This window comes from Balaenoptera acutorostrata, chromosome 3 (assembly GCF_949987535.1).
Source record: "Balaenoptera acutorostrata chromosome 3, mBalAcu1.1, whole genome shotgun sequence".
Taxonomy (NCBI): Eukaryota; Metazoa; Chordata; class Mammalia; order Artiodactyla; family Balaenopteridae; genus Balaenoptera; species Balaenoptera acutorostrata.
The window spans coordinates 52051472-52078730 of NC_080066.1; the positions used below are offsets into that span (position 1 = coordinate 52051472).

The 27259-nt window shown below is 35.9% G+C and overlaps 1 protein-coding gene across 2 annotated transcripts in view; it reads left to right on the forward strand.

Annotated features, from left to right (window-relative positions):
• LRRC28 (leucine rich repeat containing 28) overlaps positions 1–27259 on the forward strand; it is a 186026-nt gene that overhangs the window by 11417 nt on the left and 147350 nt on the right. For both annotated transcript variants that reach the window (XM_007191132.2, XM_007191134.2), the window contains one exon: positions 18033–18073. In XM_007191132.2, coding sequence (XP_007191194.1) covers positions 18033–18073 — 41 coding nt within the window. The remainder of the gene's footprint in view (positions 1–18032; positions 18074–27259) is intronic.

A 27259-nucleotide genomic window follows, 5' to 3' on the forward strand; every position in this document is an offset into this window, starting at 1 on the left:
TAATGCCTTTTCTGATTATCATTGATGGCTGTTTGTATTAAATGAGAAAAGAATAAATTGTCTAAAAGTAGTATTTGACACTTAGTAAGTGCTTAACTCATTTTCTTCTTATTTTTAATTCTCAGCCAACATCATTTTTCACCTTTAGATTCTTTTACTCTTTTTAAAACAGTGTATAAAAGCTCACATTATTGTACTGCAGTTTCTTTTCCCCTAGGTCAACATTACTGAGATTTCTGTCCTCATCCCTTCCCTGTCTAGAGAATTTTATTATTCAATTGTTTTGGTTAAAAGGTATATATGCACGTGTTATAAGTATATTTTATACTAACAAAACAAATAACAAAACTTGATTAGTAATTAACAACATTTAAAACACAAGTTTTAAATGAAGTTACATTTCATGACTAGACTTTTCAATTAATGATTCCTAATTACTATTGACATTATTATTTAGCTATTCCTATCACTATTCTATATTCCTTTCACTCTTCTACTAGGTATTTTACTTGTTAGCAATTCATACTTTAATTATACTTTTAAATATCTATCAAATCTATTTCTTTTACTAGAACCAATCATTTTAGTGAAAAACTTTGGCTAAATTAAAGATTCTTTCTGTTTTGTTTATTCATATATAGCCATAATGTTGATATTATTAATTTAATACAATAGCATGACATCTTTATTTGAAATATTAGCAATTGTACTTATAATGTGGCATGAAGTAATTAAAAATTTTAATGATCTTTATTATTGTTTTCAATTTTTGAATTTACTTTAGCAATTACACTTAATAGGATTCATTTTATTTCTAGTTTTTATTAATTGTTTTTTCTGTTTATTACTTAGTATCACTAATTTTAATTAAATTTAATTAAACACTTCCTTATTTGTAGCTTAAAGAAAATTAGGTAAAGTAGTAATGTTTAGAAAATGTACTTTTCTTTTTTTTTTTTTTTTTTTTTTTCCACACACACACACTGTATTTTATTTTTACAAGAGATAAATAGACTGACACCAAGCATTGTACATGGATGACCACAACAAAAGCAACAATGATTGCAATTACCAAACATGAAACACACTCATACTATGTCATAATATTGACATTCAGTCCAGTAATCCTCCACTGTAACAGCTCCTTTACTTTGCAGTGAAAATTGATTTGTATATTCTTTGCCTCTGAGTCCTTGTGGGATTTTTTTTTTTTTTTTTAATTCAGACAGAAAGTCACAAAAATTATACTCATCCTCATCAGTTCACTCAGTCCCATGTAATTAATTTTTTTTTTCATCTTGATCTTTTGTTAGCACTTTTATGAGTTCATCAGTTTTTCATTAGAGTTCTGAAAATGCTTATTCATTCAGTTCAGCAGTACAGTCAGTTACCAGAAACCTGTACTTGTCAGAGTCTTTTCCATGAATTTCTTGAAGATGAAACCCTTTTATAGGAACATACTTGCAAAATCATCAGAGTACACCCAGAACTGTCTGTAAATGACAGAAGACTTAAAAATGACCATGGTTAAAGATTTGATGAAAGTTAATAATACTGCAGTTGACAAGAAAATTAGTTATTTCTGAGATATACATTTTAAAGTAATAACTAGGATTATTACTTATAACCTTATACCAGAACATATAAGATTTTTAGAAGTTTCCTGTAATGTCTGAAACATTTATATTAACATATTTCCATACATATTTCCATACAAATACAAATATAAGATTTTTAGAAATTTCATGTAATGTCTGAAACATTTATATTAACATATTTCCATACATATTTCCATACAAATACAAATATAACATTTTTAGAAATTTCATGTAATGTCTGAAACATTTATATTAACATATTTCCATACAAATAACCCAATGAAAGTTTAGTATTAGTTGTTTTGTTTGTTTTTTTATACTGCAGGTTCTTATTAGGCATCAGTTTTATACACATCAGTGTATACATGTCAATCCCAATCGCCCAATTCAGCACACCACCATCCCCACCTCACCGCAGTTTTCCCCCCTTGGTGTCCATATGTCCATTCTCTACATCTGTGTCTCAACTTCTGCCCTGCAAACTGGCTCATCTGTACCATTTTTCTAGGTTCCACATACATGCATTAATATACGATATTTGTTTTTCTCTTTCTGACTTACTTCACTCTGTATGACAGTCTCTAGATCCATCCACGTCTCAACAAATGACTCAATTTCGTTCCTTTTTATGGCTGAGTAATATTCCATTGTATATATGTACCACAACTTCTTTATCCATTCGTCTGTTGATGGGCATTTAGGTTGCTTCCATGACCTGGCTATTGTAAATAGTGCTGCAATGAACATTCGGGTGCATGTGTCCTTTTGAATTATGGTTTTCTCTGGGTATATGCCCAGTAGTGGGATTGCTGGGTCATATGGTAATTCTATTTTTAGTTTTTTAAGGAACCTCCATATTGTTCTCCATAGTGGCTGTATCAATTTACATTCCCACCAACAGTGCAAGAGGGTTCCCTTTTCTCCACACCCTCTCCAGCATTTGTTGTTTGTAGATTTTCTGATGATGCCCATTCTAACAGGAGTGAGGTGATACCTCATTGTAGTTTTGATTTGCATTTCTCTAATAATTAGTGATGTTGAGCATCTTTTCATGTGCTTCGTGGCCGTCTGTATGTCTTCTTTGGAGAAATGTCTATTTAGGTCTTCTGCCCATTTTTGGATTGGGGTGTTTGTTTCTTTGATATTGAGCTGAATGAGCTGTTTATATATTTTGGAGATTAATCCTTTGTCAGTTGATTCATTTGCAAATATTTTCTCCCATTCTGAGGGTTGTCTTTTTGTCTTGTTTATGGTTTCCTTTGCTGTGCAAAAGCTTTGTAGTTTCATTAGGTCCCACTTGTTTATTTTTGTTTTTATTTCCATTACTCTAGGAGGTGGATCAAAAAAGATCTTGCTGTGATTTATGTCAAAGAGTGTTCTTCCTATGTTTTCCTCTAAGAGTTTTATAGTGTCCAGTCTTATATTTAGGTCTCTAATCCATTTTGAGTTTATTTTTGTGTATGGTGTTAGGGAGTATTCTAATTTCATTATTTTACATGTAGCTGTCCAGTTTTCCCAGCACCACTTATTGAAGAGACTGTCTTTTCTCCATTGTATATCTTTGCCTCCTTTGTCATAGATTAGTTGACCATAGGTGCGTGGGTTAATCTCTGGGCTTTCTATCTTGTTCCATTGATCTATGTTTCTGTTTTTGTGCCAGTACCATATTGTCTTGATTACTGTAGCTTTGTAGTATAGTCTGAAGTCAGGGAGTCTGATTCCTCCAGCTCCATTTTTTTGCCTCAAGACTGCTTTGGCTATTCGGGGTCTTTTGTGTCTCCATACAAATTTTAAGATGATTTGTTCTAGCTCCGTAAAAAATACCATTGGTAATTTGATAGGGATTGCATTGAATCTGTAGATTGCTTTGGGTAGTATACTCATTTTCACAATGTTGATTCTTCCAATCCAAGAACATGGTATATCTCTCCATCTATTTGTATCATCTTTAATTTCTTTCATCAGTGTCTTATAGTTTTCTGCATACAGGTCTTTTGTCTCCCTAGGTAGGTTTATTCCTAGGTATTTTATTTTTTTTGTTGCAATGGTAAATGGGAGTGTTTCCATAATTTCTCTTTCAGATTTTTCATCATTAGTGTATAGGAATGCAAGAGATTTCTGTGCATTAATTTTGTAACCTGCAACTTTACCATATTCATTAATTAGCTCTAGCAGTTTTCTGGTGGCAGTTTTAGGATTCTCTATGTATAGTATCATGTCATCCGCAAACAGTGACAGTTTTACTTCTTCTTTTCCAATTTGTATTCCTTTTATTTCTTTTTCTTCTCTGATTGCCGTGGCTAGGACTTCCAGAACTATGTTGAATAATAGTGGTGAGAGTGGACATCCTTGTCTCGTTCCTGATCTTAGAGGAAATGCTTTCAGTTTTTCACCATTGAGAATGATGTTTGCTGTGGGTTTGTCATATATGGCCTTTATTATGTTGAGGTAGGTTCCCTCTATGCCCACTTTCTGGAGAGTTTTTATCAGAAATGGGTGTTGAATTTTGTCAAAAGCTTTTTCTGCATCTATTGAGATGATCATATGGTTTTTATTCTTCAATTTGTTAATATGGTGTATCACATTGATTGATTTGCGTATATTGAAGAATCCTTGCATCCCTGGGATAAATCCCACTTGATCGTGGTGTATGATCCTTTTAATGTGTTGTTGGATTCTGTTTGCTAGTATTTTGTTGAGGATTTTTGCATCTATATTCATCAGTGATATTGGTCTGTAATTTTCTTTTTTTGTAGTGTCTTTGTCTGGTTTTGGTATCAGGGTGATGGTGGCCTCATAGAATGAGTTTGGGAGTGTTCCTTCTTCTGCAATTTTTTGGAAGAGTTTGAGAAGGATGGGTGTTAGCTCTTCTCTAAATGTTTGATAGAATTCACCTGTGAAGCCATCTGGTCCTGGACTTTTGTTTGTTGGAAGATTTTTAATCACAGTTTCAATTTCATTACTTGTGATTGGTCTGTTGATATTTTCTGTTTCTTCCTTATTCAGTCTTGGAAGTTTATACCTTTCTAAGAATTTGTCCATTTCTTCCAGGTTGTCCATTTTATTGGCATAAAGTTGCTTGTAGTAGTCTCTTAGGATGTTTTGTATTTCTGCGGTGTCTGTTGTAACTTCTCCTTTTTCGTTTCTGATTTTATTGATTTGAGTCCTCTCCCTCTTTTTCTTGATGAGTCTGGCTAATGGCTTATCAATTTTGTTTATCTTCTCAAAGAACCAACTTTTAGTTTTATTGATCTTTGCTATTGTTTTCTTTGTTTCTATTTCATTTATTTCTGCTCTGATCTTTATGATTTCTTTCCTTCTGCTAACTTTGGGTTTTGTTTGTTCTTCTTTCTCTAGTTTCTTTAGGTGTAAGGTTAGATTGTTTACTTGAGATTTTTCTTGTTTCTTTAGGTAGGCTTGTATAGCTATAAACTTCCCTCTTAGAACCGCTTTTGCTGCATCCCATAGGTTTTGGGTCGTCGTGTTTTCATTGTCATTTGTCTCTAGGTATTTTTTTATTTCCTGTTTGATTTCTTCAGTGATCTCTTGGTTATTTAGTAACGTATTGTTTAGCCTCCATGTGTTTGTCTTTTTTACGTTTTTTTCCCTGTAATTCATTTCTAATCTCATAGCGTTGTGGTCAGAAAAGATGCTTGATATGATTTCAATTTTCTTAAATTTACTGAGGCTTGATTTGTGACCCAAGATGTGATCTATCCTGGAGAATGTTCCGTGCGCACTTGAGAAGAATGTGTAATCTGCCGTTTTTGGATGGAATGTCCTATATATATCAATTAAATCTATCTGGTCTATTGTGTCATTTAAAGCTTGTGTTTCCTTATTTATTTTCATTTTGGATGATCTGTCCATTGGTGTAAGTGAGGTGTTAAAGTCCCCCACTATTATTGTGTTACTGTCGATTTCCTCTTTTATAGCTGTTAGCAGTTGCCTTATGTATTGAGGTGCTCCTATGTTGGGTGCATATATATTTATAATTGTTATATCTTCTTCTTGGATTGATCCCTGGATCATTATGTAGTGTCCTTCCTTGTCTCTTGTAACATTCTTTATTTTAAAGTCTATTTTATCTGATATGAGTATAGCTACTCCAGCTTTCTTTTGATTTCCATTTGCATGGAATATCTTTTTCCATCCCCTCACTTTCAGTCTGTATGTGTCCCTAGGTCTGAAGTGGGTCTCTTGTAGACAGCATATATATGGGTCTTGTTTTTGTATCCATTCAGCCAGTCTATGTCTTTTGGTTGGGGCATTTAATCCATTCACATTTAAGGTAATTATCGATATGTATGTTCCTATGACCATTTTCTTAATTGTTTTGGGTTTGTTTTTGTAGGTCCTTTTCTTCTCTTGTGTTTCCCACTTAGAGAAGTTCCTTTAGCATTTGTTGTAGAGCTGGTTTGGTGGTGCTGAATTCTCTTAGCTTTTGCTTGTCTGTAAAGCTTTTGATTTCTCCATCGAATCTGAATGAGATCCTTGCCGGGTAGAGTAATCTTGGTTGTAGGTTCTTCCCTTTCATCACTTTAAGTATATCATGCCACTCCCTTCTGGCTTGCAGAGTTTCTGCTGAGAAATCAGCTGTTAACCTTATGGGAGTTCCCTTGTATGTTATTTGTCGTTTTTCCCTTGCTGCTTTCAGTAATTTTTCTTTGTCTTTAATTTTTGCCACTTTGATTACTATGTGTCTCGGCGTGTTTCTCCTTGGGTTTATTCTGTATGGGACTCTCTGTGCTTCCTGGACTTGGGTGGCTATTTCCTTTCCCATGTTAGGGAAGTTTTCGACTATAATCTCTTCAAATATTTTCTCTGGTCCTTTCTCTCTCTCTTCTCCTTCTGGGACCCCTATAATGCGAATGTTGTTGCGTTTAATGTTGTCCCAGAGGTCTCTTAGGCTGTCTTCATTTCTTTTCATTCTTTTTTCTTTAGTCTGTTCTGCAGCAGTGAATTCCACCATTCTGTCTTCCAGGTCACTTATCCGTTCTTCTGCCTCAGTTATTCTGCTGTTGATTCCTTCTAGTGTAGTTTTCATTTCAGTTATTGTATTGGTCATCTCTGTTTGTTTGTTCTTTAATTCTTCTAGGTCTTTGTTAATCATTTCTTGCATCTTCTCAATCTTTGCCTCCATTCTTATTCCGAGGTCCTGGATCATCTTCACTATCATTATTCTGAATTCTTTTTCTGGAAGGTTGCCTATCTCCACTTCATTTAGTTGTTTTTCTGGGGTTTTTTCTTGTTCCTTCATCTGGTACATAGCCCTCTGCCTTTTCATCTTCTCTGTCTTTCTGTAACTGTGGTTTTTGGACCACAGGCTGCAGGATTGTAGTTTTTCTTGCTTCTGTTGTCTGCCCTCTGGTGGTTGAGGCTATCTAAGAGGCTTGATGGGAGGCTCTGGTGGTGGGTAGAGCTGACTGTTGCTGTGGCGGTCAGAGCTCAGTAAAACCTTAATCCTCTTGACTGTTGATGGGTGGGGCTGGGTTCCCTCCCTGTTGCTGTGGCGGTCAGAGCTCAGTAAAACCTTAATCCACTTGACTGTTGATGGGTGGGGCTGGGTTCCCTCCCTGTTGGTTGTTTTGCCTGAGGCAACCCAACACTGGAGCCTACCCGTGCTCTTTGGTGGGGTTAATGGCAGACTCTGGGAGGGCTCACGCCAAGGAGAACTTCCCAGGACCTCTGCTGCCAGTGTCCTTATCCCCACGGTGAAACAGAGCCACCACTTGCCTCGGCAGGAGACCCCCCAACACCAGCAGGTACGTCTGGTTCAGTCTCCCCCAGGGTCACTGCTCCTTCCCCTGGGTCCCGATGCACACATTACTTTGTGTGTGCCCTCCAAGAGTGGGGGTCTCTGTTTCCCCCAGTCCTGTCACAGTCCTGCAATCAATTCCCACTAGACTTCAAAGTCTGATTCTCTAGGAATTCCTTCTCCCGTTGCCGGACCCCCAGGTTGGGAAGCCTGACGTGGGGCTCAGAACCTTCACTCCAGTGGGTGGACTTCTGTGGTATAAGTGTTCGCCAGTCTGTGAGTCACCCACCCAGCAGTTATGGGATTTGATTTTACTCTGATTGCGCCCCTCCTACCGTCTCACTGTGGCTTCTCCTCTGTCCTTGGACATGGGGTATCCTCCTTGGTGAAGTCCAGGGTCTTCCTGTCAATGATTGTCCAGCAGCCAGTTGTGATTCTGGAGCTCTCGCAAGAGGGAGTGAGTGCACGTCCTTCTACTCCGCCATCTTGGTTCTTAACTTTCAATAGAAGTGATAAAACATTGATCATCCTTACCTAGTAATTAGAAAAGATTTAATACCTGGTGTTGAAGATTATCAGTGCCCTATGTTGAAGACAATGGGGAGAAGATGCTCTCATACACTATTGGAAGGAATGGAAATTGACTCATTACTTTTGGTGGGCGGTTAGACCATATCTAGCAGAATTTTACATGTGCATATGTTTGAACCAGCATTTTCACTTGCAGGAATTTACCCAACAGAAAAAATAGTCAAGTGGACAAGGATACTCATCACAACATTGTATATGATGAAAAATTGTGAAAACCTAAGTGTTCATCAATATGGGGTGGGTTAAAATCTGGTAGCAGCTACCATCGTTTGAGTCTTTACTAAGTGCCAAGCACTGTTTTAAGTGATTTATATGTATTAATCTAATTAATCTGCAAGACAGTCCTATGAGGTAGGCACTATTATTCCTACTTTATAGACAAATAAACTAAGGCATAAAAAAAGAATACATCAAACAATAGTGATTATAGCTGTGGAAGAGGGGAGGGCACAAGAACGGGGGTGGGAGCTGGAATAAACAGAGCCTTACACTTAAGTGTTTATAGTAAAAGGGAAAGGTCCTACTACTAAGTTTGGTTTATATTCTTTTCAGTATATGATTTTTATAATTAAAAATCAAAATAAGATTATTGGAATTTAGTGCCACTAAGATCTTATCCAGCTCTCAAATTTTATTAATCAGTGAGTCTAAACGTTTTGATTTACAATGATGGTGATGCCTGCGTTTATGCTCCTTGCAACTGGTGGCTGGGTTGAGGGTGAAAGGGGTTGATGACTGAGAAGTCACACAGCTACACGCTCTACCCACTTTGAATTTGGTAAGAGTAGGATCTGGATCAAATGAACATCAGAACACCCTGAAGGGAAAAACAATAAGTTAAAGAGATGGTAAAAAAAAAAAAAGCACCATGCAATCAAGTGTGCCAGAAGAAGTAGGGAGAGGGGATGGTTTTGTTTCTGTTTGATTGGTTCATTTTGAATTCCAGCACAAGGGCTTCTTGTTTTTCCCTAATCTGTCGGACCCCTGCAGCTTCCACTGCTGCTAGGGTGTGGGGCCTCCATAATCACTGTGAATACTCTGTTCTTGAGTTAGCTCTGTATAAAAACATCTTAGTTATTTCTTAAATTGAATGTGTGGAAACGACTTATGTCAAATGGTAAAGCATTCTGATGCTCTGTTTATGTTTTAACGCTTATAGTCCTGCAAAACATTCATTACAAATGTACCCCGTCTCAGTAATATACCTGTGCCTGAAAAGTGTGAGTGTTGTTATAAATCAAAGCTGTTTTTCCTACTGAATTTTCAGATTTAAGTAACTTTTCCTCATTGTTACTGGTTGATTGACAGTAGCTCCTTGTCAAATACTTAAACTATTTGAAATAGCTTGGAAAATGAATGTCTGACCTATAATTTATTCTGTTGAATCATAGAATTTCAAAGCTATATGGAACTTTATAGACGATTTAGGCAGTTTTTCTTTTTTGAGGTAAGTAAGCTTAGAAGAGGTTAATAGATGTGTCTAAAGTCATTTTTATGGCCAGTTAGAGCAAAAAGCAGGTCTTCTAATTTGTAGTCCAGTTAGTCTTGCTTTTTTAATTCTGCAGGTATTTATTGATGACCTGTTTCTAGCCTAGCACCATGTAGTTAAAATTTAACCACATTTATCCACTGTGGAGCAATGAGGTGTTCCATGTTAGGTGAGTTTTCCTAGTTACCTCTTTGAAGTTTACCTCTGAGTTTTACTGTGAGTCTAACTTTTGATAGAAATACTTTTACAACATGCATCATTCTATACTTTCTTAAAGAAATATGGGGAACATGATTTAACCCACTCTTCGTGACTTGTAGTTTTTGCCTGGGGAATTAGGAGGGAGGTTTTAGAAGGAAGGGGCAGGGATACAGATCTTTCTCTAACACTAGACCATATCCTTGTCCACTTGAGGGATTCTGTGTACAAGCAGAAGACTCAGAAGCCATTACTTTGTATATGTTTCCACAAGTTTAAATTCATTTTCAAGCATTCAGTATACTAAAAATGAGGTACCTGTGCACTGAGTGAGATACCAATTTTTAAATGTTAGCCCCATCGAATCAGTCTCTGTCTCTCCCTCTCCCGATAGATAGATAAATAGATAGAAAGAAATAGATAAAATGTATGTAAGGTGCTTAAAATATCATACATTGAGCTTGGAACACTGTTCCCTCCTAAAACAAACAATTATGTTATGAGCATATAGAATTATAAAGGGTAGGTATATTTTTAAATGGTTGATCTGGCCTTATGGAAGAAGTGTTTAGTATTCTTTTTTTGTGTCTATTTTTGTTGCTTTGAAAATTCCATTTATAAAATCATACTTACTGTATGCATATTAAATAGGTTTTTTTAAAAATAAAAAAATAGAAAGTAGGTGGGGGCATATGATGATCTAATCTTCAACCCTTGTTTATGATATCTATATAGCTTTCCTTTTTAAACAAATATTTTTAATATTAATACTTCACAAAAATTTTTTTTTAATATTTATTTATTTATTTGGCTGTGTTGGGTCTCAGTTGTGGCACCCGGGATCTTCATTGTGGCATGCGGGATCTTTTCATTGCGGTGTGCAGGCTTCTCTAGTTGCGGTGTGTGGGCTTCTCTCTAGTTGTGGCATGTGGGCTCCAGAGTGCACAGGCTCAGTAGTTGGAGCACGCTGGCTCTCTAGTTGTGGCGTGCGGGCTCTAGAGCGCGTGGGCTCAGTAGTTGTGGCGTGCGGGCTTAGTTGCCCTGTGGCATGTGGGATCTTAGTTCCCCGACCAGGGATCGAACCCACATCCTCTGCATTGGGAGGCGGATTCTTAACCACTGGACCACCAGGAAAGTCCCAATACTTTACAAAGAATTTAAGTAATTTTTAATGTTTGTTTTCTTTTGAAAAATATTCAGATACAGTTGTCCCTTGGTATCTGCGGGGGATTGGTTCCAATACCCCCTCCGATACCAAAATCAGAGGATGCTCAAGTCCCTTACATAAAATGGCTTGGTATTTGCATATAACCTATGCATATCCTCCTATATACTTTAAAATCACCTTATAAGATTGCTTATAATACCTAATACAATGTAAATGCTATATCAGTAGTTGTGAATACAATGTAAATGTTATGTAATAGTTGCTGGTGTAGCAAATTCAAGTTTTGCTTTTTGGAACTTTCTGGAATTTTTTTCCCCTGAATATTTTTGATCTGTGGTTAGTTGAATCAGAGGATGTGGAACCCGTACACAGGACCGACTACATATTTCAGTTTTGTAAATGTATCAGATGTACAGTCTTTTTAATTTTGAGCGTATTTTCTGTAAGAGTTTTTGCTAAGTAAAAAATATCAGTCTTGAAGTTTGTTTTACATTTTTGGCAATGAAACACTTGCAGTTTTGCAGATACTTAACATTTATTTATATTTTTTAAGGTGATAATTTTAGCCTCTATAAATGTCAAACAAATATTTCATCATTTCGAAGAAAAATAATCTAAAAATTTTATCATTCATGCAGTTAGTTAAGTAGTTCTTTTATGTTTTATATCTAAAAGAGCTGATTTTAAGTGAAAAATTGGTAGTGAGTGTAATGATATAAATTTTGCACTAACATGATAGCTACTAGTTATGTGTGGAACTAATGTTTAAATTATTGATAAACGAAATAATACTGAAAATTCAATTCCATAGTCACAGTAACTACATTTTAAGTGCTTAATGGCCACATGTGGCTAGTGGCCACTACATTGGTCATGTAGCTAGAGAATATTTCCATCATTGTAGAAATTCTGTCGGACCAGTGGTGTGCGTGACTGAAAAAAAAAAGAATACCTTAAAATTGATAGTAGCAACTCATTTTTATCATGAAAGTCAAACTGCCACTGTGTGTTAATGCTACAGAATTGTAAAGAAAAATTTTCCCAGAATTCTTTTTAGACTGCTCAAAGACAACTTTAGAAACAAAAGAACTTGTCCATATTTTGAAAGTTTCCTTTTCTCAATTTTCCCCCCTTTCCTTCCCTTTTGAAATGGCTTTATTTTAATATTTGTAATGCTTGTATTCAATGAATTTCCAATGAAATTTTTGTTTTAATGAACTTGGGACATAAAATATCTGTGATTATTTTGATGGATGCATTCCAAGAAATTTGGGTATTTGCCATGGTTTTTCATTGTTTTTCTTTTAGAACCATGAAAATAAACAAAAAACCCTAAAGATGCTATGCTTTCATATCCAAATAATCAAAATTTGCATTTTCCCATAAAACACTGACATATGTTTGGGATTATCTTTTTGTATTGCTTATGAATAGATTACTCATTATTTGCCCAGTGTAGTCATTACATTTTTGCTGGGAAACAGGATGTCAGTGGTAACTTCTAGTGGTCCTTGACCTAACTAACAGTGATTGCACAGCCCTTGTTAGGAGGGGTTAGTGAGCTGTTAATGCTCTTAAGCACATTTCTTATTGCCCCTTCTCCCTCTCCCTAGCACCTCCCCTCATCCCTCTCCTCCCAAAATGTGTGTCAGGCTTTCTAGGATAATTCAAATGAAAACCATAGTTAATAACATTCCTTTGTGTCACTCATTTCAGAAGAAAGGAATTTAACCGTCAGAGATTTTGATGATGGTAGATGCAGATATTGAGAATCTGCTGTATTTTTCTGTCTCCTGGAAACACCAAGGAAATATGACAAGTGTTTAAGACAGGCTCATGCTTTTTTGGTCTGCTTAATGTTTATTTGGAGAGAAATTTTAAAAGAGAAAATGAGTAGTTAATGGGAAGTGAGCCAAGAGACAAGAGGGTAAATGGTAAGGGACATTGGGGAGCAAGTGGTGAGTAGGACTGTGGAGGGCCTTTCTGCTATTGTGGACAAGGAAAGGTGGTGCTGCTCATTTCTCTCTGTTCCCATTAGCCTGCCAGAGCTTCTGACTTTCCTGCTGAGAGATCCTGCTTTAAAACATATATAAAAGAGGGAGAAATACTTGAGGAGGAATGAAATAATATTCCTGGTAGTAAAAGAGGTTTACCTTAGTTGTTCTCATATAGCCACATGGTATTTAACCCTTGCTGTATGCTTGCCCAGAAGCAGTGTCACCAAATTATTAATCCAACTAGAAAGCTTGTTGAGTATGTTGTGGTGGTTTTTGAATGAAGTACTTTTTGCCTTCAGTACCAAAACTTTATTAACTTTATTAAAATTAAAAATAATTTATTGAGGTGAAATTGACACGATGTAAAATTAACCATTTTAAAGTGAAAAATTAAGTAACATTTAGTATATTCACAGTGTTGCACAACCACCACCTCTTTCTAGCTCCAAACATATCCATGACTCCAAAGGAAAACCCCTTATCCATTAAGCAGTTTCTCCCCACACCCCTCCACACCCCAGCCCTGCAACCAGCAATCTGTGTTCTATCTCTCTGGATTTATCTATTTTGGATATTTCATATAAATGGGATCATTCAATATGTCACCTTTTGTGTAGGGCTTCTTTTCACTTAGCAGAATGTTCTCAAGGTTCATCCAAGTGGTAGCATGTATCATTCCTTCATTCCTTCTTATGACTTAGATGCCACTGTATGTGTATACTATAATTTGTTTATCTGTTAATCCATTGATGGACATTTGGGCTGTTCCCACCTTATGGTTATTATGAACAGTGCTGCTATGAGCATGGGTGTACATGTACATGTTTAAGTACCTGTTTTTAATTATTTTGGGTATATATATATGAGTGGAATTATGGAGTCTTATGGCAATTCTATGTTTAACTTTTTGAGGAACAGCCTAACTGTTCTCTACGGTGGCTGAACCATTTTACATTACTGCCAGCAATGTACAAGGGTTCCAATTTCTCCACATCCTTGTCAGTAGTTGTTATTTTACATTTTTAACAAATTATGGCTATCCTAGTGGTTTTGAAGTGGTACCTCGTTGTGGTTTTGATTTGCATTTCCCTAATGCTAATGAATTTGGGTGTCTTTTCATGTGCTTTTTGACCATTTGCATATCTTCTTTAAAGAATGTCTTTTCAAATCCTTTGCCTGTTTTCAATTGGGTTGTTTGTTTTTTGTGGTTGAGTTGTAAGTGTTCTTTATATATTCTGAATGCTAGACCCCTATTGGATATATGATTTGCAGATATTTTCTCCTATATGTTGCCTTTTCACTTTCTTGAAATGTCCCTTTATGCACAAAAATTTTAAATTTTGATGAAGTCCAGTTTATCCATTTTTTCTATTGTTGCTCCTGCTTTTGGTTTCATATCTATGAATCCATTGCCAAATCCTTGATCGTGAAGATTTACCCATGTTTTCTTCTATGAGTTTTATGGTTTTAGCTCTTAGCTGTAAGTCATTGATCTGTTTTTAGTTAATTTTTAGTTAACTTTTGTATATGGTGTGAGGTAGAAGTCTGACTTTATTCTACTTTTTATAACTGCTGTAAAAACTATGCACTTAATTCATGACTTCTTTGAAATGTGTTGTTAGAGGCTGGATGGAGCAGGTTTTGCAGAACCCTGAATCCTAGTGGTTTGTAACAGCACAATGATTTCTCGTTCATGCTGCACTACTCTCTCAGATCTCTTGGGGACTTTGGTTCATGGTATCTTTACTCAGGGATGAAAGCTGATAAAGGTCACTGTGGACCTTTCGTGCTCAAGCTCTCTAAGGCCTCTACTTTGACATAATTCCATTGACCGAAGCAAGTCACTTAGCCACGTCGAGCTTGAAGAGAGAAGTGTAATCCTACCAGCTGCCCAGAAGGAGAAGAAAAGAAAGTAAGTAGTGCACAGTCACTACAAGAGAACAGGATTGAACATGTGTTTGCAACATATTTGAAATATTTGTTCCAAGGTACACAATTTTAAAACATTCCCATTTAAGGGGGTTGAAAGTTTTCCGTAAAAGGACATGGTAAAGCATCATTGATTCAAAATTTGAGGTAAATTTTATACTAACTGTGCTTGCTGAAGTTCACATTATTTGTAAAGAAAAAATTGTTCAGTTAAGTGATAGTATGAGATTTAATGAAGAGAATTTTGGCTTAATTTATAAAACAATTTTTAAGTAGTTTAGTAGGAAGTACTCATACTCAAGGAATTTGGGTACAAGTTGTTTAGTAAAACTTTTGTATGTCAAAATTGTGAAAAAGAAGGAAATATTAGTAATAACAGTTTTGCAAGGCACTTTAAGGTTATTACTTTTGTCTATCAGGATTTTAAAATTTAAAGACATTTTAAAACCTAATAGACTAAATCCTATAGATCAAGATAAACTAGTTTGTGTGGCATCCGTAATCCAGCATTAGAGCTTAGTTACCCGCAGAGTAACAAAAATGTTGATGTTAACTATATAGTTGTCCAGTCTCTTACCCACTTTTCATAAACTATGGAAATAGAAAACTTAAAATGTATAATATTTCTCTTATATTATTCAGTTACATTTCTAAAATGTGCCACTAGAAAGCAGATAATGTATTAGAGAACACCAGTAGGTGTCAGCCACAGCCTTTGCAGCAGGCTGATTATTTACCAGGCTTTTGGGGTTTTTTAAAACCCAGTATTCTAATGAACTGCAATTTTCTCAAGGTTGGTGTGCTTATTTTTAAATTAAAACACAGGGTACTTGCTAATAAAGACATAGTGATGCACTAATGGCAGCAGGAACATTATTCAGTGCTTAATTGTGTGTGTAGCTAAATAGCTCAAAGAAGTAACTAGTTTGTCATGGAAAAATGGCGATACTGTCATGGAAAAATGGGAGACAAGTAGGCATCTGGAAAGAATGACCATGGGTCCTTTAGTTAGCCAGATATGATACTGATATTGTAGCAGATCAAACTAGATAAGGGTCTAATACCACTTCTTTTCTGGACAAGCCTTTCCTTTTTAGAGGAACAACTATTAAGCCTCTTAGCTCCCCTCCACCACCCACAGAGTGCTTTAGTTTGCCTGGGATGCTTTGTAAGTATGGCCGTAAGTGGAAGTGTATATTCCTCTTACTACGAGATAGTACTGGTACTGGTACGAGATACCAGTACTAGAAGAAACATTTTGGGGACTTGGACAGATCCAAGAGCAACTTTCAAGGAAAGACCATTCATGAAGGACCTCATTGCAGATATTGATGTCAAAACATGGGGTAAAGGGAATCACAGCATTCAGCATTTGAAAACAAAATGTGGTTTTATCAAAAGTGGGAACTCAATAAATGTTTCACTAACTTCATAACAGTATTCATATTCAGTGCTATTTGGTTATTGTAAAAGGGCAAGGATATTATATATGTAAGTAGCTTGGGATGCTGTTGCTAAGTATTTAAATACATCAGTATACCTATATTAAATTAATAGTTTTATTTCCTTGATTAAAATAAACTAGTGGATTTCCATTGTGTTCAAGATTTTTAAAAATAGTTTTTCCTCAATATAAAATATAAGCCCTTAGTGATCTGTTCCTTGATACTCTCTGCAAAATCGTATACCTTCATACCCTATGGCCCAGAAATACCAAACTAATGGCATTTCTCTTATTGAGTGTTTAGAACCTAAATTGTGTATCATATGATTGGTTACTCAATTATGTAGCAATTTAAATACTACATTTTAAAATTTAATTTTAATTTTTTTAATTTAAAAGACATACATGCTCATTGTTAAAGATTCAGATGATAAAAAAGTAGATGGCGAATAGCAACACGTCCTTTTCCTAATGATAATCGCTGTTTATAAGTTTCTGTCAGAAAAATTATTTGTTACAAATCTAAAACTTTATAATCCCCCAAACTTTTGTTTTTCTGTTGACACAATTGTTTTTATAACAGCTGTTTGAAAATATAAGATTTTGTCATGAGTACTGTTGGGGAGCTACAGCAGAAAAAATTATATTTTTGATTTCCCAAACATACCTCTCTCTCTTTTTGTCTTTTCATATGTTGCTTCATGTGCCTACAAAGCTAACCAGAACTTTCCTCCTCCCCGCTCCATGGCAACCTCTGATAATTTATATTTGTCCTTCAAGCCTCAGGTTAGACATAATTTCTTTTAAAAAGCCATTCCTGATTCTTTGTTACTGATATTTAGCTTAACTCTACAGTATGTTTTAATGTAGAATAAAAAAAAATTACTCCTGACTCAGTGTGCTCCTTTAGTTTTAACAACTCCTGTCTTTGTGTTTATGTGTATCTGTGTGCATGTGCATGTGTGAGAGATGCAGGCTGACTTTCAGTTACTTACAGGAGGCTTTTCCTTCTACCCAGGGCCTCCAGCAGAGAGAAGTCTGCTTTCAGTCTACGAGTGGAATTTTTCTAGGATTCTTCTCATGGAATAGCCAGTCCTTCCAGGGCTATGACTCTGTGTAAGAGACCTAGACCCATCTCCCTTCCTCTCCTCCCAATGGCCAGTTTCCTATCCCTGCCACATCACACTCCTACTCCGAACTTAGAACTTGGGCCAGATGTGACACTCCCTTAGACCACCTGAGCTCTAGCTTACTCTTTTTATCCTGAGTTTAGTTAGGTCTTGATGTCGGCCCCCTGGGATTTCAGTTTCTTCCTCCTGAGGAGCAGTTTGGGATTTTGGTTTGGCGGGGGGTAGGTGTTATTTTCTTAGGGCTGCTATAACAAATTACACAGGCTAGATGACTTAAAATAACAGAAATTGATTGTCTCACAGTTCTGGAGGGCAGAAGTTCAAAATCAAGGTGTTGGCTGGGTTGGTTTCTTCTTGTGGCTCTGAGGAAGAATCTGTTCCTTTCTCCGAGCTTCTGGAGGTTGCCAGCAGTGTTCCTTGACTTTGCAGCTGCATCACTCCAATCTCTGGCTCCGACGTCACATAGTGTTATTCCCTCTGTCTGTGTCTGTTAAAAACATTTTCATTTCTTCCGTGATTGTGGAGTATGAGATCTGGTTTCTGTTCAAATGTATAAATTTAAATTGTAGTATGGTCTATGTAAGCATAAACCCAGACCTGCTGATTTATTATTTTCACATTTTCTGAAAATTTACAGCCCTTCAAAAGGTAGTACTTTGTGTTTAAGCTATTTAGAAATGTTTATACATTTTTCAAAAATAAAATTTAATTCTGAGTTTTTAATTTTCAGCCAGAAAACCTTGCTCAGAAGCTTCCAAACCTTGTGGAACTGTGAGTCTGCTTATTCAAATTTTTTTAAAAGACAAGAATGAACATAATTTTAAGTTATTTAAAATAATAGGAAATACAATTTTAATGTGTTAATTTATTATTTTTTGGTATCATGATCATGGTGCTCATGTAGGTAGACCTGTGGTTCTGCTAAACCTAATAGTATTTTAAAGTATTTTACCATTTAAATTTGTGTTTTAAATATCTCAGTTCAGGGTAGTGAAGGTGTTGAAAGATACATTTTTTCTGGGTGCAGCATCTTTGTCACAGAATCCTTCTGGGTAGACCATGTTATTGGGAATATTTATTATTATTATTGTTACTACTACTACATGTGATACTGATATAAACAGTCTGATGGTATAAAAGATTTAAAATATAGAGTAGAAGCCCCCTTCCTTACATCCTACATTTGTTTTAGTTCTGTTGATGATTTACCTCCATAATACTAAATGTTTACACCTGTGTTTTTTAGTACATCAACTTCAAGTATCTATTCACTAAGGAAGATAAGAAATTTCAATATCTTGTATGTCCCTTTCTTTCTACCTGTTTAATTCCGTTGAAGGAGGAATTTGCATCACCTTTTCTTGTTCCTTTTATTATTTGGCATGATTTTCAGGAGGTAAAGTAGGGAAAGCTAACTTTACACCTTCATCTATAAGCCGCGAGTCTCTGTCGTTTTCTTTTTTATCCATCCTTTTATTTTAAAAAATTTCAAACCAGCAAAAAAGTTGAAAGCATAGCACAATGAGCATCCATACAGTTGATCCTTGAACATCATGGGGGTTAGAGGTGCCACTCCCTCATAGTTGAAAATCCAAGTATAACTTTATAGTCGGCCCTCCATATCCACAGTTCCACATCTGTGGACTCACCCAACCTCAGATGGTGTAGTACTGTAGTAGGTACTTGTTGAAAAAAAAAATCAGAGTATAAATGGACTTGTGTAGTTCAGACCCGTGTTGTTCAAGGATCACCTAAGACTGTTGTTCAGTCTTCACCTAAATTTAACCAGTTAACATTTTGCCACATTTCCTTTCTCCCTTTGCCTTTCCTACCCTCTCTTTACTCTTGCTCTCTCCCTCCGCCTTCCTTTTCTCCCTCTCTCACACACATTATGATACTTTACCCCTAAATACATTAGTATGTATCTCCTAAGAATAAAGACATTTTTGCACATAATTGTATTGTTTTTAGGCCTAAGAAAAGTAATATTAATTCAATAATATCATCCAATATATAGTTCGTATTTAAATTATCCCAATTTTCCCCCCAAAATATCTTTTTGAAGTAGATGTCTGGATTTGTCTGATTGTTTCCTCTGGATTAGGTTCAGTTTAAACATCTTTGGTAATGTCCTACCCCATTTGCTTTATCAAGTTTTTGCTTTCATTCTCTTTATACATATTATATGTGTATTTATTTTTTTTCTGAAGCTTTTGAAAAGTTACATACATCGTGGTTCTTTACCCTTAAATACTTCAGTGTGTATTTCCAAGAACAAGGATGACTTAACATTTTTTTAGGTCTACTTTTCTGTCCTTAATAGGTGCTTTATATTTTTCTTCATATAGATTTTGAACATTTCTAATAGTTTGTTCCTAAATATTTAATTTTTTTGCTGTGTAAATGATTTTTCTTATCTGTTATATCTTCTAACAGGCTATTTTTTGTATATAGGAGCACTATGGGTTTTTGCATGTTAATTTTATATCTTGCTCCTTCCTGAAATCTTTTATTGTTTGAGTTAGTTTTATCATTGATTCTCCAGAGTTTTCCAGGTATACTCTCATGTCTGAAAATACAGACAGTGTTATTTCTTCTTTTCCAAATCTTTAATTATTTTCTCTATTCTGATTGCATTGGCTAGTCCCTCTCCAGAGCAGTGTGAAATTGTACTTGAGGTAGCGGGCATCCTTGTCATCTTTCTGACCTTAGTGGGAATACCTCCAGGTTTTCCCCACTAAGAAAGATGCTGGCTTTACAGTTAACACAATTCTTTTGTGTTCAGTAAATATCCATCTGTGTTAGTAATCTATTGCTGCTTAACAGATTACCCAAAATGTAGTTGCTTAAAATGTAGGGGTGCTTAAAAGAATAAACACTTATTCTCTGATATTTTCTGAAGGTCCAGAATCTGGGCTTGGCTTAGCTGGGTGCCTTTGCTTCAGTGTCTCTTTCAAGTCTCTAATCAAGATTGTTGCCCAGGGCTGCTGACTTACCTGAAAGCTCAACTGAAGAATGATCCTCTTCTGTGTTCACTCATGTGGTTGTTGGCAGGATTCAACCAATTTCTTGCAGTTCGTTGGACTGAGGGCCTCACTTCCTAGCTGGCTGTTGGCCAGAGAACTCCTTTAGTTCCTTGCTGCTTAGCCTCTGTTATGTCGCTCACAACATGGCAGCTGATTTCCATCAGAGTGAGCAAGCAGAAGAGCAAGAGAGGGTATACAAGACAGGAGCCATAGTCTCTTTCTGACCTAATCGTGGAAGTGGCATCCTGTCACTGTTATTATATCTGTCCTTTAGAAGGAAGCCACTAGATCTAATGAACACTCAAGGGGAGGCTATTACACAAGGTCCTGAATGCCAGGTAGCAGAGATCATTGGGGACCATTCTAGGGGCTACTTACCACACTATTAATTCCTATTTTCTCAATACTTTTTTGTTAGTAATGGGTGTGAAATTTTTTCAAAGGTTTTTTCAGACCTTAAAGCTAAAGGAAAAGTTCTTGGGGGCTTCAGGCAAAAAGGTGAAACAAAGATGAAGGTGAAGAAGATTGCACCATAAGACTCCACACTGAATTATCTATACAATGGCTGTTGAATTCTAACTTGATGGTTTTTATTTCTTTGAGCCCTTTAAAAGTATTTGACTGTCTCCTGAGGTTGCTGTCTTTTCTTGAGGTTGCTATCCATTGTTGTTGTTGACATTTTTCTGGGTTTTCATATATTGAGTAATTTTAGATTATATTCTGACAAATGAGGACGTATGTTTTGGAGACTGGAATCTGTTATATATCATCAAAGAGTGTTGATGATTTTATTGGGCTGGCCGGAAAGTTCGTTCGGGTTTTTCCATAACATCTTATGGAAAAACCCGAACGAACTTTCCGGCCAGCCCAATATTTCAGTGATTAATTTACCTGGTTTGACTCAAGCAGTAAACAGCCTCTTGGAAGGCAGCTGAAATCTCAGTCTGCTTCTTTTATCTTTAGTTGTAGTTTCTTCCACACGTAAATGGTTTTGCAGTCAGCCACTGATTTAGGCAAAGTTTATACATAGGATTTGGGGTTTCCCCTCCCTGGCTTTTTTTTTTTTTTTCTGGTATTCTCCCTTTATTTGTCAGGGGCCATGGTTGCCCTGAACTCTGTCCTCCTTTAGGCTAGCAAGACTGCAGTTTTCTGTTGGAATTTTAGCCATTTTTTTGTGGTAACTGTATCCTTCCTTAGACTAAATGCTTTTTTTTTTTTTAAATGAAACCCAGACTCACCCAGTGCCACTCTTTCTTATAAGTTTTGACTCTCCTTCAGAATTGGTTTTTTTGTTTACTCTTGCAGTGCCTTAGGTCCATTTTGTCTGTGTGTGTTGTTCAGTGTTTTAGTTGCCAGAGGATGGGTCCAATAGGAGTTTATTCTGCTGTACTGGAATTAGAACTTGCATTCTTTTATTTTAATCTGTTTCTGCCTTTATAACTCAAGTGGGTTTCTTGAAGTCAACATTAGTTGGTTCTTTGATTTTGATCAGTCTAACAATCTGGCTCATTTAACTGGAGTGTTTAGACTGTTTATGTTTAATATGATTACTGATATGATTGAATTTAAGTTCACCAACTTAACAATTTGTCTTCTATTTGTCCCAGTTGTTCTTTGTTATTTTTTCCCTCTTTACTTTTCTTCTTTTAAATTATTTTTGTGTTATTTAGGATTAAATTTTACTACCATTATTGATTTATTAACTCCATTTCAATGTTGAAAGGTTTATATTATGTTTCTTTAACTTATTGTAATCTACCTTCACATAATATACTAATTCACATTTAATATAAGAACCTCAGATCGATACTTTTAGTTCATCGCTCCTATCCTTTGTGCTACTGTCCTGTGTTTTACATGTGTGTGAGTGTTGTGAGAGAGATAGATCTATGTATGTATAAACCATGTATATATCAGTCAGGGTCCAGTTAGGAGATAGAAACCATACCCCTAATTTAAGCAGGGAAAATTAATATAAAGAATTGTTAACTAGTAAAATGTTATTAACTACTAAAAGAGGTAAAAGAGGACTCCATGGTATTCATAATTAATTAGTAAGTACAAAAAAGTAGATCTGGACCAAGAGAAAGTAGACAATGAAGGAACTAAAGACTTAGGAGAGCCCCAAACCTAGGCTGAGATTAGACTTCTTCAAAGAAGATGTGGCTGCCACAAAACATACAGTGCTCTGGTGGTGAAGAACCTTGCCATCTGGTTAGGCCAGAGCAGATCTGTAATATCAGCTCACTGTTGCAGGACGGTATTGGTAATGTAGAGCTGATCTATTAGAAGCAGTCTGACTGATGGGGAGGAGGCAATTGCCTGAGAGTGTGGCAGAGCTAACGCAGAGGTGGCCACAGGGTGGGAAGACAGTTGCTTGAGGCCAACTGAAGTTCTTTATAGAAGTGCATTGTTGGATGAGGAGAGTGTGGCCTGAGGATAATAGCCTGAGATGCCACAAAAGTGACTTCATGGTCACTTTGAGAATGTGGTTTAAGGTTGTCGAAGAGGGCTACTGGGCCTTGGCTCTGTGCTGAATACAAAATTGAAAGGGGACTGGACCCAGAAGGGAAATGCCTTCCTGCTACTCTCATCTTGCAGAGTCACTCCAGTACCCTCTTTTGATAACATTAGGCCTAACATTAGATCAGTTGGCAAAGGAGAAATTTTGACAGGGTCCAGCTCCAATATGGCATAGCAGGTAGATTTGGAGCTGAGAGACAAAATTGATAACTGGCAAAATACACTATTATAATTTTGAATTTAAATTGTTAATTAAAGAAATTTAAAAATGAGAAAAAAATGTCTTTTATATTAATTCCTATATTCTCTCAGATTTGGTTTGCCTGAAAAAAGTCTTTATTTCTCCTTTTTAAAAAATTAAACTTTTTACTTTGAGATAATGGTAGTCACACGTAATCATTAGAAATAATACGTAAACATCCTTGTGTACTCTTTTAGGTTCTGCCAGTGTTCATGTCTTGTATAACTACAGTATAAGATCACCACCAGGAAATTGACATTGCTACAATCCACTGATATTATTCAGTTTTTATCATTTTCTACCCTTTTATAATCACATTCCCCCTGTCCCCCAAACCCTGGCAACTACTACTCTGTTCTCCATCTCTATGATTTTGTCATTTTAATTTGTTATGTTATATAAATCATATAGTATATAACCTTTCAGGACTGACTTTTTTTTTCATTCAGCATAATTTCCTTGAGATCTATTTAAGTTGTTGCATGTACCAATAGTTCCTGTATGTTGTTGGGTTATATTTCACAGTATGGATGTAATGGAGTTTGTTCATCCACTCACTTATTGAAGGACATATTGGTTGTTTCCAGTTTTTAGCTATTATGAATTTTTAGCTGCTATGAACATTCACATACATGGTTTTTTGTGTGTGAATAAGTTTTCATTTCTCTGAGATAAATGCTTAAGAATGTAATTGCTGAGTCACATGGAAATTGCATGTTTCATTTTTTAAATTGAGATATAACTTACATACCATAAAATTTTAATCATACACTTTTAAAGTGTATGGTTCAGTGGTTTTGGTATATAAACAAGGTTGAGCAGCCATTATCACTGTCTAATCCAGAACATTTTCATCACCCCAAAAGAAACCCATCAATAGTCATTCCCCTCCCCCATTTCCTTGTAACTCCCTAATAGGTGTGAACTGGTATCTTGTAGTTTTCATTTGTATTTTTCTAATGACTAATGATGTCTTTTCCTGTGCTTATTGGCCATTTGTATATTTTCTTTGGGGAAATCTATTCAAATCTGTTGTCTGTTTAAAAATTATTATCTAAGAGTGTTTTATGTATTTGGAATACTAGACCCTTATCATATATATCAGCAGTCCCCAACCTTTTTGGCACCAAGGACTGGTTTTGGGGAAGACAATTTTTCCACGGACAGGGTGGGGGCAGGTGGTTCAGGTGGTAATGCAAGCGATGGGGAGCAGTGGGGAGCGGCAGATGAAGCTTCTCTTGCTCGCCTGCCGCTTACCTCCTGCTGTGCGGCCTGGTTCCTAATAGGGCACGGACTAGTACCGGTCTGCGGCCCGGGGATTGGGGACCCCTGATATATATGATTTGCAAATATTTTCTCCTATTCTGTGGTTTATCTTTCACTTTCTTGATAAATTTTTATTTGGTTGCTTGTGTTTTGTTATCATGTCTGAGAAACTTTCTAATACAATGTCATGAAGATTTACCCCTCTTTTCTTATTTGAGTTGTATAATTTTAGCTCTTACATTTAGGTCTTTGATCCATTGTGAGTTAATTTTTGCATATGATGTGATGTAGAAGTCTGTTCTGTTTTTGCATGGGCTATCCAGTTATCTCACCACCATTTATTGAGAAGCCTACTCTTTCCCCATTGAATTGTCTTGGCATGTTTGTTAAAAATCAGTTGACCATAGACACATGGGCATGTTTCTGGATTTTCACTTCTGTTCCATTGATCTGTATGTCTTATCTTTTTGCCAGTACCATGCAGACTTGATTACTCTAGCTTTGTAGTAAGTTTTGAAATTGAGAAGTATGGATCCTCCAACATTATCCTTATTTTTCAAAATTGTTTTAGCTATTTTAAATCCCTTGCATTTCCATGTGAATTTTAAGATCTACTTGTCAATTCATGCAAAAAAAAAAAAAAGCCAAATGTGATTGTTGATAACGACTACACTGAATCTTTAGATCAGTTTGTGGATTATTGCCATCTTAACAGTATTATGTCTTCTAATCCTTGAATGTGGGATATCTTTCTGTTTATTTAGGTATTCAGTTTCCTTCAACAGTTTTAAAATTTGAACATTGAACACTTTTCAGTTTAAAAATACTGAATTTCTTCTGTTAGATTTATTCTTTCTGATGCTATTGTACATAGAACTATATTCTTAATTTCACTTTAGAATTGTTCAGTGCCTAGTATATAAAAATACAATTGATTTTTGTATATTGATATTATATCCTCCAACCTTGCCAAACTCATTTATTAGCTCTTTTTTGTTGTTGAATTCCTTGGGATTTTCTATATATAAGATCAAGTCATCTACCAATAAAGAGCTGTATTTCTTCTTTTCTGATCTGTATGCCTTTTATTTCTTTTTCTTGCTTAGTTGCCCTGGCTAGAACATAGAATGTTGAATAGAAGTGATGAGACGAGACATCTTTGTGTTGTTCTTGTGCTCAGTTACCTTAGTGGTCAGCTAATGATTAAACAGAGATTTCCTTACCTACCTGAATCCGCTAAGTCTCCCAGTCCTTGCTGAGGGTCTCTGTATATGTATTGTGGCATGCTTTCCCCTCTCAGCTAGGCAATTGACAACTTTGCCTTAGATTTCACTTCTTATGTAGAGCTTCAAGTCCAGCAGAGGTGAGAGCTTAGGGTCTTCTCAAGTCTTTCCTGAGCATATGTGCAGCTCTGGGCATGCATGTGACCTTCTAGATTTCTAGAAATATGCCAGAGTTTTTCAGAGTTCCTCCGGAAGTCTCCTTCCCCAACTTTTTCATTTAAGGTTTTTGGTTGTCTATTGTTTGCTCCAGCTGTTATCTAGTGCCTCAGGCACCAGCGAAGTTAAACAATTGCCTGTAATTTATCTCAATTGGGGAAAGGGTTTTTGTACTGGGCAAGCTTCTAGTTAGATCAAGTTAAAAACAGCCTTGCAAATGGGGTCTTTCAGAGATCCATGAGACAGTCAAATGACAGTTCTCTGGAAATGAACTCCAACTTGGTTCTGCCCCTTTAGGTACTAGCCAGGCTACTGCAATTGAAGTGAAAAGCAAAGTGATTTTCCAGGCTTCTGCAGAGATGGAGAGTAGGGTATAGGACTGGGGCAAGTAAAAATACCCCAAAGTTCACAGCTTAGTCTTCTTACTGAGATTTTTGCCATTTTTCTTACATAAACCCTCCCTGTATTACTGCAAGTCTTTGGTTAATTTCCAGAATTCTGTACATGTAGCTTCTGATAATTTTTGCCAATATTATTGTTGATTTTACAAAAAAAGAATTTTTGGAGGCCCTTACTCTGCCACTTTTGATCTGAATTTGTAGTTTCATTAAAAACTACCATATAATTTCCCAGGTTTGCTGTACCATTTTACATTCTCCCTTGGCAATGTGTGATTATTCCAGTTTCTCCACATCTCACTGGCATTATTTTGTTGTCATTATTTTTAATTTTTGTCATTCAGATAGATGTGTGGTTTTATCTAATTATGGTTTTAATTTGTATTTCTCTAATGGCTAATAACATTAATTTAACATCTTTTCAAGTACTTGTGATCTTTATCTTTTCTTCAGTGAAATGTCTGTTCATGTCTATTGCTCATTTTCTATTTGGATATTTTTCTTTAGTTGTAAGAGTTTTAAGAGTTCTTTACATATTCTAGAAAACAGTCCTTGGTTGTATAGGTTGTTTACAAATATTTTCTCCCACTGTATAACTTCTATTTTCATGTTCTTTTGTAGAGCAGAAGTTTTACATTTTGATGAGGTCTACTTTATCAATTTTTGCTTTTATGTATCATGTTTTTAAGAAATTTAAGAACTTTGTCTAGTCCTAGGCCCTGAAGATTTTCTCCTCCTTTTTTTCTCTAAAAGTTGTATAGTTTTTTGCTTTACATTCATCTTCATAGTTCTGAAATGTGTATATTTTGCCTTCTGGAATTAGAGTTCTTGGTTGCCAGTTACTTTTTTTCTTTCCTTTCAACATTTTCACGGTGTTCATTGTCTTCTGGCTTGCATACTTTCTGAAGAGACATCTGCTGACATTCCTATATTTCTTCCTCAGTATGTAATGTGTCTTTTTTCCTTGGGCTACTTTGAAGAATTTCTGATTCTTCTATTGGTTTTCAGGGATTTGATTTTGATGTACCTTGTTGTGGTTTTCTTTTTCTTTATCCTTGACATTC